Consider the following 13,262-nt stretch of genomic DNA (forward strand, 5'->3'; position numbering starts at 1 on the left):
GTATTGTCACACGCCATACTGTCACCTCATTTCATTGATCATTTTAGCTCATCGAGCAGGCCTCGAGTTTATTTATCTAAAGAGAATTATGGCTCGACAATATGGGTAAATTTAATATTGTGATAATCATAAAGTTATCACATTGACGATAATTGCTCACCAATGTATGTGTCATAAAGATGCCGAAAGAATGTGTGATTTTTAAATACCATTTATTCAATTAATTGAGACAATAGAAATGTGTAATATTTGCCTTTTTGCTTCCCAGAAATGAATTATATCAAATCTCATTTCAGGCCATCACTATCAAGAGGAGCTCTAGTGCTCAAGGAGGAGCCGGAAACTACGAGGTTATCACCATTGACGATGACGATGACGTTATCCCCACAAATACCAAAACAGCGGATAGTAGGATGTCCCGGATGATGACAGTGCCACACCTGGACACTCAGTCAGGGTCCCGAACAGACTACTTAGCACGGGGAGGGAGCGGCGCCTCACAGAGGGACTACCTGTCGAGGGGCGGGACCCAGACTTTGGGAGGGTCAGTGAAAGTTGAGACTGTGACAGCTCTGCGCAGCACGCCTCAGTGGCTGACCGCCACCACCACCTCCTTAGCGTCGACCCCCAGTGTAGGTATTACTTTAAAGTCCTCGTCCAGAGTTTTGCCTGTTTTTACTTCTCTTGGATGTTTGACCTTCACTGTGCAGTGTTGATTTGTGATATCAGATCTTCTTTAGTCATGGTCCAAACTTACAAAAGTGTGATGGTTGAACTGGACACCTCCAGTGCACATACACTGCAGAATGATTTTTTTAGTGAAGTAGAAGACACATTGAGTGTCCCAGGGAGGACGTTTCTTTGTTGGCCAACCAGGAAGTGAACGTTGCCTTGGTTCCCTTGTCAAAAAGCCTATGGGATTTTTTTTTATGGGCCTCGAAAGGCAAACTTTTGAAACCGGGTGTAATCTTTTGAAAATGCAACACCTGTCACTGTGTAAACTGGCGATGTGCGGATCCTGTGAGCGCGGTGACATCACAGCTGCACGGCTTCGTGCACGCATGTGGTTTTCTTCTATGGTTTGACATAACAAAGTTACACTGTCAACTACTGGCCTGGTGTGCATACTACAGCGTTATCGGTTGTTTTTGCGGATCTGTAGGGGTCTGTATAGGTAGACGGGTTGTAAAAGTTTTGGAATTTGATTTAATTGTTGAAAAGTGGGTGTGTTATAACAGTTAGGCTCTGAGTGTGTAGTGGCGTTTTGGCAAAGCCGACAGTGTTGCTGCTGTATTTAGCAACTTTTCAGAACCTGTGGGCGACTTCATTTTTAAAAAGGGACTAGCAACAAATTTAGCTACTCGTTTAGACAGTCGTATCATATGGTAATTCATTAGCCTGCTTGCATTCATAATCACGGCTGTTTCACCATCAGCATGGAGTCTCTCCCCCTCGCCTTCGTGCAGGAGGCGTGTGACAGACAGGAGAGGAGACACCACTCGTGGTGGGAGTTAAATTGTAGTGAGTTTCTGTGGTTAAGTTGAACCTCCCACTTTCTGGACTGTTAGTGCAAGAAAGTGTACTGTAGTATAAATATCCTCAGTCTGATGCCATTTAAATGTTTTCTTTATAATTTTTCTGTTTATCTAATTCAGCGACGTTTTGCTTCCATTAATGCATGATGTCTTTGCAGATATGCAAATGAGTGAATATTAATTCTTTGAAACCTGAGCAAATTGACTTAATTTCTTTCAAAAACAGCGAAATAAAGCAATGAGCAACTTAAGAAATGACTCAAAAAGTAATTTCTTAAGTGTGTTGGGAAAGTCAGGGAATTTGACACCGCAGCAATCAAAGAGTTACTTTATGATTAATCAGTTTTATCTTACATTCCTACTCATGAATCATTTCTTGTTGAGAACTTGATGTTTACCGAACCCCTTTTACTTCTGGATGAAACTGATACATAATGAAACTTATATTTACAGGGTTCTCACAGTCGTGAAATTCCTGGAAAAGTTCTTAAAATTATTAATTAAATTAGAAAAACAGTTTCCTAGGCCTGAATATGCTTTGGACTTAACTGAATGTTTTGGAAGAGGTATGAATGTGCATTGTTTTGGCTATTGTTTAAATTATGCTTATTAATTCCCAAAACATGTCAAACATCATGCAAAATACTTCTTTAAATTCAGTGCATCATTGCTTAACTGTTGATCGGATCTTTTGTTTTCAATCCTCTAAAAAAGAGGTGCAGTATTGACGTTTTGCAAAGTATATGTCAATGTAGTGTATTGGCATATGTGGCTGCAGCCAGAAAAGTTTAACTTATAAGTAAATAAGGCACTAATAGTTTTCTTATTAGCAAATGCCTGGAGGTGTTCGTTTATAGGCCTACCCATTTTTAACTTCTTAAAGTAATGGAAATGAGTTCAAATATTATGGAAATGTTAGGGAAAAGTTTTGAAAATGTATTGGTAAAATTGTGTAGGAACCCTGTGTTTATTTGTATCTTCTAAATGCTATTTTTTTCTCTCTTCCCTGAACAAAGATTACATTTCAAAGCGGGGAAAGACATCTTTACGTGTGCCCATCCATGGCAACTCCTCCATGGGTGTTCTGATTCACATTATGAATCACATCTTTGTCTTTCTGTTATTTCACAAGTCATTTGTTTTACTTTCTTCCTCAGTCAGCTCAGCCCATCACCCGACCCTCAGCCTCTCCCTATCAGACCATCAGCCACATGGCGTTCCCCGGGGTCGGACCCAGATCGCCAGCGCCACGCGACCCCCCGGCACCCCCAGTGACGGGTCTGGCTCGTTTCCATCAGTCACTGAGGACTCCCTACACTCTGAAGCTGCCAAATGAGCCGGGACGTCAGGAGCTCAGACACATAATCATAGATGGCAGCAACGTGGCTATGGCGTGAGTCTGAGTCTGCACACACACACACACACACACACACAACACACAACACACACACACACACACACACACACACACACACACACACACACACACACACACACACACACACACACACAAACTGTCTTTGCCCAGAAAGACTCCACTGTTATAATGCAGGATCATCTTTACATAGATGTATGAAAAGGAACATGTATTTTAAGCAACATTTTAAGTTTTTTCAGGCAGGACTGTCCACTCAAATTATTTATACGAAATGTAAAGACATAATTTAACCAAATCTATTTAACCCTTTGGGCCCACTTTGATATAACACAGGTATCACTCTGCGTGCAAAATGTGCTCTTTAAAATTAAGCTTTAAAAAGCCACCTTTGCTCCTGATTCCAATTTGCAAAAATAAGAATAACCAAAGAAATCTTTCAGATACACTTCAGATTAAGCGACTTAAAACCAAGCATAGCGTTTTTATTTATTATCTAACACACACTTCTTTATCGGGGAATCAGTGTGAAAGCATTGTGGGTTTGGCTCAGGAGATTTTCTTTGTCTAAGTGTCTGCAGTGCACTTATTATTGGTTCAGCTCAGAGGATAATGATGTCACTAAGGGCTGGGCGATAAATTTATTTTATCGATGATTGCAAATTTGTGGTTTAGGATGATTTTTAAAATGAAAATCTAGATTTTGTCTTTAACTTCCTCTGCTCCCCTTAAGTACATGTGAAAAGGTTGCTAGAGAGCTGGAGAAGATGTCGTTTGACTCGTCTACAACACAACAATTTCACCACAACGAATAACATTATTTGTTAAAATGGAACTAATGTTGAACGACGGTTATATGATTTCCAAAGTGGTTATTTTCAATACTCTGTTGTTTCTACGGAAAAATTATACAATATGCAATACTGACTTGAAGCCCTCAACATGTTGCAGATTGCTTTTGTGAATTTTTATGGCTAAAATCAAAGCAAAACTTTTTTCTTTGTAATTTCTTTGTCATTTGTAGTTTGTTTTTAAGAGGAAAAAAAAAGATTTAAATCATAAATCAAGCTTGTTGTGAAAAATCTAAGATTTTACTTTCAGGCCATATAGCCCGGCTGTAATGTCACTTCTGGTACTCGTAGACAACATTTTTGTAATATTTTAATGAAAAACTAAAACAAATCCAGATCAGTTTTAGAATGTTTATGTAATAAAAATTTGAGACACATAATCATTTTTTAAATATTTTTTATCTACTTATGTATTTATTTATTGCAAAATTGCAAAAATTAGATCCTCTGACTACCTTCCTCTGACCGTCAAGCAGCCCACGAATCCCTCTGAACATGTGACACACAGAATATCTTGTAAAAGGTGTTAGAAATACATCGGTGAAAATAACCGCATATTACTATATCTTCCGTATGTGACGCAGCATTTACTGGTATGAGTGTAAAGAGTAGTAGCTCCTGTGATGACAGTTACAATAACACACTTGCAGTACATGCACCACGTTTTTCCTTTTACACGTGAAGCCATCACTCTTCCCATCATCATCGGTTGAGGCTACAAACACTCAATCATACTCTCGATCTAAATGAACCACCTGGTCGCAGTGCGTAGGTCGCAGTGCGTAGGTCGCAGTGCGTAGGTCGCAGTGCGTAGGTCGCAGCTACAACCCCATAGGTGCACCAAAACTTAGCCCACGCATACATAAAATGTTACTCATCACCTTTGTGTGTGTGTGTGAGTGTGTGAGCCTGACAAAGCGAAAGCAGTTGTAACAAGATTTAAAGAGAGGGGGAGTACTATGGGGGTGTTTTGGGGAAGACAGGCCTTTTCGAGTAAAAAATCTGACCTTGTAGTTCCTGTATTATCCAGAAATTGTGCAACAGAGCAAGGATGTAGTGCAGCCCGTTTTTCTTTTCCTCACTCTCTGCTGATGTGTCGTTACTGTCCTCATCCTTTATGAACTCGTCTTGACTTCTCACTTTTACAACCACTTCCTTTTACATTTTGTGTCCCCCCCGTTCTCCCCCATTTTCTGTTTCACCCTCACTCCCTCCCGTTTTCAGAAGGATGCCTCAGCAGAAAAGCACAGGTGGTCTCTGACTCGACATCTGTTATACAGGATGAAAAAAAAGATTTATCCATTATTGTTTCTGTCAGGTTATGTGCTAAGCAAGCTTCACGCTTATAAGTCTGATAGCCTGGTACAATATTTTAAGACAACAAAAGTATTGTAAACATTTTCATGGATCTTTTAAATCCAGTTGTTTGTAGTGTTTTGTCTGCTCTTTAAGCCTCTGCTTGGTGATAGCCATGGCCAAAGGCATTATATTTTTGTGTTGTCCATCCAGCACGTTTTTGTGAAAGGGATATCTCTAAAATGTTTGTAGGGAATTTCTTCAAATTTTGCACAAACATCCACTTGGAAGGAGGACCTGATTAGATTTTGGTGATTATAGTTTAAAGGTCGAGGTCACTGTTACCTTACGTCCATATCATTCTGGTGAACGCAATATTTAAAGAAGGCCTTTAAGGTATGTTGTGTAAGTTCCCGCCACCCAGTCCTAAAGAATATGGGGCAGCATTTCACCCTGTAAATGTCAGTCTACTACTTTGCCCATACAACCTCAACTTACAGTCATCTGTTATAAATAAAATTCAGTCATAAGTGACAGCAGAGCAAGAATACAGACGCTCAGAATAAGGCTGCTATATGATGATCTTCACGTGTGGCGTTTGTGTATAATTTACTTTATAGCTTACTTTAGCTCAGTTTTAGCAACGCCACAGTAACAAGAAGACAGTTTTTCGCGACCAGTGTGTGTTGTCATTAGTAACAGTAAAGATAAGTTTTGGTAAATAGCCAACGTTAAATGTTACTTAGCAGTTTACAAAAAAAAAATGTTGCGAGTTCAGCATCAAACTGCATCTTTTGACTCTTCAGGAGCTGTCTCCAGTGTTGGAAAGCCAATATTTGCTCTAGTTTTGCTTCCTCTTACATCGCCTCTTTTCTTTGCTGCGGAGCGTTACTTCTTTCCTTGAGCTGCTTGTGATGAGGATAACGGGCGTTTTCCCGGAGCCTCTGCCATCGCTGTATTTCTTAAACACTAACTAAATAATTCACTGGCACTGTAACTTCTACGTTGTATCCATTGACTCTGGCCAGCTCAACGGCTTCGTCCTCTCCTGCAGCTCACGAGAGGCTACAGTGACTCACTGTCACGTCTCAGGCCAGGATGTGTTATTACAGAAAGGACAGCTACTTCACCCTCTGTTGATATGGTTCATTTTTTAATGTTTTTAAACTAAAATTATGCCTAGGTCTTACATAATGCACCTTTAGGGGAGTTTCCTCAAATTTGGCACAAATGTCTACTTGGACACCAGAATGAACTGATCAGAATCTGGTGCTCGAAGTTCAAGGTCATAAAGACCTCATAAAAAAATATTTTTGGAAGAAATTTCTTAAAAATGTCTTATAGCATATAAGGATGAAGTGATGACAACTTATATCTGAAGTCAAATATCGACTTTATTGTGACGTCAAAATGTTCTGCAAAAACACTTTTTCAGCCATTTTTCAACATCAGGAACAGAAGGGAAGACATTTGGTCAGAAACTGATTTAGTGACACCAATCTTTGGTGTCCACCTTGAAACTGTCCCGACTGTATAGATCTTCGGTGCTGTCTCAAGTGTGAAGCGTCCATGTTTTCACAGACGTTGATGTAAACTGTAACTGCAACTTGACTGGTGCATGGAGGCATACAACCGTGTGGCGGTAACTCTTATCGTTTGTTTATTTTTATTAAGATCCCGAAAGAGGCTATTAGGTTATGTGAAGTCATCCTTCATGAGCCCTGAGATGTTTTCCCTTGTCAGGTTACGTCCAGGTTTCCATGGTGATTTTACTGCTTGCATAATCTCATCCTGCTGTGGTGTCCTTCATCACTTTCTCTTTCAACAGTTGGAACTTCCCTTGATTTTGCATTGCTGCGCTGACCGCAAGCTGAAAGTTATCTACTTCTCTTGAGTGTGTGTGTGTGTGTGTGTGTGTTCTCTACTTTGTGTAGTTCTACTTGTAATATCATATCACAGAAAACAAGTTTGTAACCATGTGTATGTGATGTGCACGTACTTGGCCAACAAGTGGGGAATGTACCGATCAGTGTTTTTCCCACAGTGTAAAACCGTCTTACTGCCCCCAGCACATCAGTATTCGTGCCAGGGGTGCTGTTTTTTTCCGACTGGACCCACGTCACTTTGCTGGAGACCTGCTTAAAATTTTGTGTCACACCCCTGTGTGTAACAAGCAGTGCCACAGGCTGTTTGTTTTGCGTCTCTGCTTCACTGCAGCTCGTGTGAGGCCAGATCGCTGATCAAGATAATAACCCAGTGCACACGGAAATTACCAGTGGAGATATAACTGACAGAATGTCACATGATGAGGAAAAGGAAGAAGAGTGAACAGAAGCTCCATTTATGAGGCAAACATTTGACCGTTTAGAACACAAAGAGCCTCATGCAGCAAAATGCTCTTTAATTTTTCTTTTTTTTTCTTAATTTTATTTAAGGGAAGTCAATTCCAGAGCCACCAAACATTCTCAAACCATCCAAATATGCTTTTATTTTAAATACAAAAAAAGACAGCTTTTATGCGATGTGCAAAGACTCTGGCACGTGAACAAGATCAGAGACATGACATCAAAAAAGGCTGTAAGAGGTGAAATGTATGCAGTACTTAAATTGATGCACTGATGTATAGTAAACTTTAAAAAAGTAAACGTGATTTCAGTCCTCATACACATGAAACGCTGGAAGCATTTAACTTTTTTCATGAAAAATTACTTGCACAAAGAAATGAATAGTTGCCAATTAATTTTCTTATTAATCATCTAATTGTTTCAGCTTGTATATTTTTATATTTTTGGTTTGTTTGCAAAAAATCTTCATTTGTAAAGTAGTTATCTAATTGTAGTAGTGGAGTAAAAAGTACAATATTTCCCTCTGAAGTGTAGTGGAGTAGAAGAAGACGGTGGCAAGAGATTGAAATACTAAAGTAAGGTTCTCAGATATTTACTTAAGTGAAGTACTTGAGTAAATGTACTTAGTTACATCACACCTCTGGTCAGCAGAGGGAATTGGGATCAATGGACCAAGTATAGTAGTATCTCTTTAGTCCTAAAACTGAATAATCTGGTCATCATAATTACTCTAAAACCTTAACTAAATTTGATTAAATAGTATTCATGCATTTTTTTTAAAATGTCCCTCAGATATAAAGCTTATTTTTCCTTGTGTTGGACAGCAAGTTGTGGACTGTGAAAGTGAGATGTTTGTCGCTTATCTTGGTACGAGTGATCTCGAGTCCTTGTAAAGTTTTCTCTTACGTAAGAGAAAAGCGACAATAAGAAAAAAAATGTAAATATACATAAATTGCTTCTTGTATGAGGTCCATTTTTTAAATGTATTTATTTAAAGTCATTTGCAAAATTTAATCCTTCAGCACTAGTCTGTCTTTTTGATGAAAATGTGAAACTCTTGTGCAGAAAACCGGTTATATTGTGACAGTCATGTTTTTCTGCTGCTAAATGGATGCAAAAGTCTTCATGTGCTGCAACTGTAACTTCAGATTCGACACACATTCGCTATTATTTCCCCTGAAGATAATCCTGCTCATGAATTATGAAAGATGATCAGAAAGACAGATGTCTGCTCTCAAGGTAATAATCTGGTTTGAAGGCACAGGAAAAAAATATACATGATAAGATAAATATACTCATAAAACCGTTTGAACATAATTCATCGGGGAGGACGTCAGTGGTGTTTTGGGTCTGCGGCTTGCAGCAGCGACAGCTTCCTGCACCGTGATGCTGGCTGCTAGCGGGGAGTTTCTGATCTCTGTTGGTGTTTGTTGTTTGTGTTGTTTTGTGGTTTTCTGTCCTGGCTACCCATTGAATGTATCACAGCTGTCTGACGTAGAGGGCGTGCACGTCACCACCAACAATCTGGGTCAGATGATGGTGTGATGCGCAGTGTGTGTGTGTGTGTGTGTGTGTGTGTGTGTGTTTGGGTTTGAATGTTGTTTTGTTTTACTAAACTCAATACCAAGTTCGTCATTTGCGCTTCTGTTGCTAGGAAAACCTTTGAGAACTTATTTCACTCGGTCATATGAATAGGAAATGCATCAATGCTGTATTTTGCCTAATTATGTAATTTATTTCCAAATTTGTTTCCGTTTTTCTGCTTTTTTCTGATTGTGTGATTCCTATCGATGCAGGCTAGACAAAATGTTAGAACTAGGCCTGCAACTAACAATTGTTTTATGTTTGTAATCAGTCTGTAGATCTTTTTCTCAATTCATTGATTAGTTGTTTAGTGGGTTAGGGTTAGGGTTAGGGTTATTGTCCAAAAATGATGGAAAATGTTGATATTGTTTTTTCCTCAACCCAAAGTCATTCAGTTTGTCATAGAGGAGTAAAGAAACCAGAAAATATTCACATTTAAGAAGCTTGAATCAGAGAATTTAGATTTTTTTTTCCTTTAAAAAATGACTGATATTCAATTCTTGAATCAGTTCGCAGTTAATTAAATAGTTAATCTAACTGATAAACCATTGCAGCTCTAGATCATAGTGATTTCTCGTGTGGTGATGTAATATGTGATGGTGGACTCATCCAACTTTTTATTTCTCAACACATTTCAATTCAACACACAGACATTTACAGTTGTATGCCCCTTCCCTAGAGCCAAAAAAAACCCCAAGTCCCTCCCCCGAGTGTTTAAACAATTATTTGACATGCCTCCCCCATTTTGCACAACTCTTTCCCATCATAAATAGCAAATAATTTTATATATTTTCTAAAAACTATTATATAATGATGAAAAAGAACTGATAAGGGGTATTGATAGTTGTCTCAGAGAATGTATGGACATCTAAAAATGTGTGTGAATCCTGTACTTTGTAAAGTCACATCACTACAGAGGCTGACTGTCAGATTCTGACCTCAGTGGTCTGCACATACAAACAGAAAGTGTTGTCAAATATCGTCCTGATTTATCCACGTTAGTTCTTACCGTGCCGCTTCTCTTTGTCATCTTTCCAGTCACGGTCTCCATCGGTTCTTCTCCTGTCGAGGGATAGCGCTGGCTGTGGAGACGTTTTGGAGGCGGGGCCACAGGGAGATCACAGTATTTGTCCCTCAGTGGCGTCAGAAGAGAGACCGACTCACAACAGGTACACGTGTACACAGAGCAGTCTCGGCTCTTTACTCTGCTAACTCTTGTGTTTTTAATGAAAGAGCGAGTCAAAGTGCTGACTTTCAGCTACAATGTGCGCTCATGCCTTTTCTCGCTTTTCCATTTTATTATCATGTTATATTAATATAACTGTTAAATTTTTCACAGAGCAACATTTTCTAAACCAGCTGGAAGACCTGAGACTGCTCTCCTTCACCCCCTCCAGAGAGGTGTGTGGCCAGAGGATATCTTCACACGACGACAGGTACACACACACACACACACACACACACTCTCATGTGCATTTGATTAAACCGTAGACTGTAAATAAAGATGGAGGACATGACAGCTCTCTCAAAGTGAAGCCAAAACATCTTGATCGCCCCCTGGTGTCTGTCTGCAGTAAAGCTGGCTGCCGTCATGTTAGTGAATGGGACATAGGCCAAACTAAAAACTCAAAGTCCACACCAAATAAAATTTTCCCAAAGGTGCTTTCTGCCTTTTAAGGTAATTCGTATCACCCTGATGTTTGTACAAGTGATTGTTTTTATGATAAATTTGGTTTTGATGAGTTATTTATTTTTGCGAAAAGTGTATTTTTCGGCCATGACAGAGGGCTGCGTATGCCAAACTTTGCGCTTGCGTTCAAATTGTGCTGCTTGTGTTTGGTCGGACGGGCGTTTCTGCGGGAACCCTAACCACCGTGCAGATTGCTAAAGTGCAAAATATGGCTCTGAATGATGTCACCAGTATGAGATGGCATCTGTGTCCTGGATATTTTGGCTACACTGAAGTAAAAGTGCTGTATCATGATTTAAAAATGCTGCAATAACTGCTGTTTTGTGATTTTGGGAAGGTGTTTTGGCCACACTAAGAGTTTTGAAAGCCAGATCTCACAGCAGTTAAAATTTGATCAGCACTCAGAAACAAAATCAATTCTCACAGACACATAAGTCATTGTGTTCAGGATTACTAAAAAATAAACGTAAGAACTCACACTGACTCAGAGGTCGATGTTTTCCTCTTTGTGTGTCTCTCGCTGACCTTTGAACACTGGGAAAATCCTGAGTGTCTAATCCACGCTCTCTCTCTCTCTCTCTGTCAGGTTCCTGCTCCACCTCGCGGAGAAAACAGACGGGATCATCGTAACCAACGACAACCTGAGGGACTTTGTGGACACCTCGGACACCTGGCGCAAGATCATTCAAGAGAGGTGATTGTGTTTCATGTTTACAGCTCAGTCACTCGTACGTTCCTTTAGCCAACATGATACTGGAAAGTCCAGCGAGGCACGCTGCCAACCGGCTGACAGATTATAAGGATGTTGTTTTTATTTCATGACAGTTAATGTACTCAACTGTAATGGACCAACATTCTTGTAGCGCTTAAAGGAAAAACAAACTCCTCCCAAAGAGCAAACGAACATTCAGGAGGGACTTTTGTTTGATTTAAATAAAGTGATAATCCAAAAGTATTTTAAACTAATTGATACACACTTTTAAGTTTCAAAGTGAATTAAATGCAACTTTAAGGTTTGCAGGTTCATTTTGACTTTACTTTTAGTATGATAATTAGTTTGTAGAATTAGTAAGTATGAAGATAGTTGTAGTCAGTAGGAGGGTTTTCAAATTGCCAATATAAAGTCATAGAAACAAGTCATTTAAAATAACTTTTTGCATATATATATATATTTATGCAAAAAGTTTTTACGCTCGCATGCTATGTGCATGTCGGTAGGAACTGGCTTCCTCTGGCTTGATTCAGCCGCCTATCACCGCCCAGAAATCCTTCACACGTGGCCGCTCCCACATATAAGGGGCTTGCCTTTCCATTATCGGTCGCATAACACGCCTACGTCGCCTTCGATCGGAAATAATGGCGGTTAATGCAATGGAAATAAACCTGCTAAAGTCCTCTGAACCTCCATCACCGACTGTGACCAAATGTATTTTAACAACCTAAAAAAAGTCAACAGTTATTTTGCTGCTGCTGGTCTACTGCTGCCTCGATTAGTCAGTGAGTTGGTGTTATTGTGTGGCTTTAGTGAATCCGAATTAGCGCTTTTAAAACTGCAAAGTCACACGATATCACAAACAAACTGACTGATCGAGGCAGCAGTCGACCAGCAGCTCCTCCGTTCAAATCACTGTCTGACATTAAGGGAAGGCATTGAAAATACTCTCAATATAGCATCTACTGTCTCTGGGTAAGTAATCCATAACTTTCACTTTAATACTGCTAGAACAATTACAGCATCTCACCATGAGGTGATTTGGTTAAATCCAGGAAACCAGCATCTGATACGCTCTGCTGGTTCACCTCTGTGTGACCCAGTCACGCTATCTAACGCTGCTGTCACGGCTTAATTTCTGGTTACACGAGCCTGACTAGTTAAAGCTGGTTAGTTTCACCTGAATTCAGCCGTCCTCAGAGGAACACTGAAGTCAGGTTGGATAATGTGCATCAACTTCAGACCACTGTGAAAGATGAGGAATCTGCTCCTGCACAGGTTTACTTGATTAAAGAAGTAAAAGGTGCATAAAAGGCAGCAATACATAATGCAATACATTAGCACAAAAATAAGGCAGGAGCAGGAGTTAAGTGAAAACAAATGACATGATAAAAGCAAGATGAATTTAAAGACAGAGAATTAAAACTGTGTTTCTTTGCTTTTCTCTGGTAGGTTGCTTCAGTTTACTTTTGTGGAGGACCACTTCATGATCCCCGATGACCCTCTGGGGAAAAAAGGACCCCATCTAGACACCTTTCTGCGTAAAGAAAACAGGTGTGTTTTGTTTGCGGATGTATTTAAGGGCCCAGGTAGGGGTGGGCGATATATTGAATATGCTCGAGGTACTGGGCTGGTTGCACGTGCAATTTATATAGAATGAGAGTATCGCGAACATTGAGTATAAATTGTCTATTTTTAAAACCACCAGCATTTAAACCTTGATTTAGCAGATACACACACAAAAAGCAGGTTTTTTTCCAGAGCTCCACACCATGACTATTTAGTCACATTTTACGACCATGGAGCACCACTATGATTCACAGATCCTGTTAATATATGAACTGAGGGGCTGTTAGTCGGTTTTCATATTAAAG

General features: G+C 39.7%; 1 protein-coding gene across 1 annotated transcript in view; it reads left to right on the forward strand.

Annotated features, from left to right (window-relative positions):
• n4bp1 (nedd4 binding protein 1) overlaps nucleotides 1–13,262 on the forward strand; it is a 31,251-nt gene that overhangs the window by 13,862 nt on the left and 4,127 nt on the right. Inside the window, exons 6-11 of the mRNA XM_042495897.1 lie at nucleotides 297–632; nucleotides 2,693–2,928; nucleotides 10,025–10,155; nucleotides 10,326–10,422; nucleotides 11,263–11,370; nucleotides 12,841–12,942. Coding sequence (XP_042351831.1) covers nucleotides 297–632; nucleotides 2,693–2,928; nucleotides 10,025–10,155; nucleotides 10,326–10,422; nucleotides 11,263–11,370; nucleotides 12,841–12,942 — 1,010 coding nt within the window. The remainder of the gene's footprint in view (nucleotides 1–296; nucleotides 633–2,692; nucleotides 2,929–10,024; nucleotides 10,156–10,325; nucleotides 10,423–11,262; nucleotides 11,371–12,840; nucleotides 12,943–13,262) is intronic.

This window comes from Plectropomus leopardus, chromosome 11 (assembly GCF_008729295.1).
Source record: "Plectropomus leopardus isolate mb chromosome 11, YSFRI_Pleo_2.0, whole genome shotgun sequence".
In the NCBI taxonomy this organism is placed as follows: Eukaryota; Metazoa; Chordata; class Actinopteri; order Perciformes; family Serranidae; genus Plectropomus; species Plectropomus leopardus.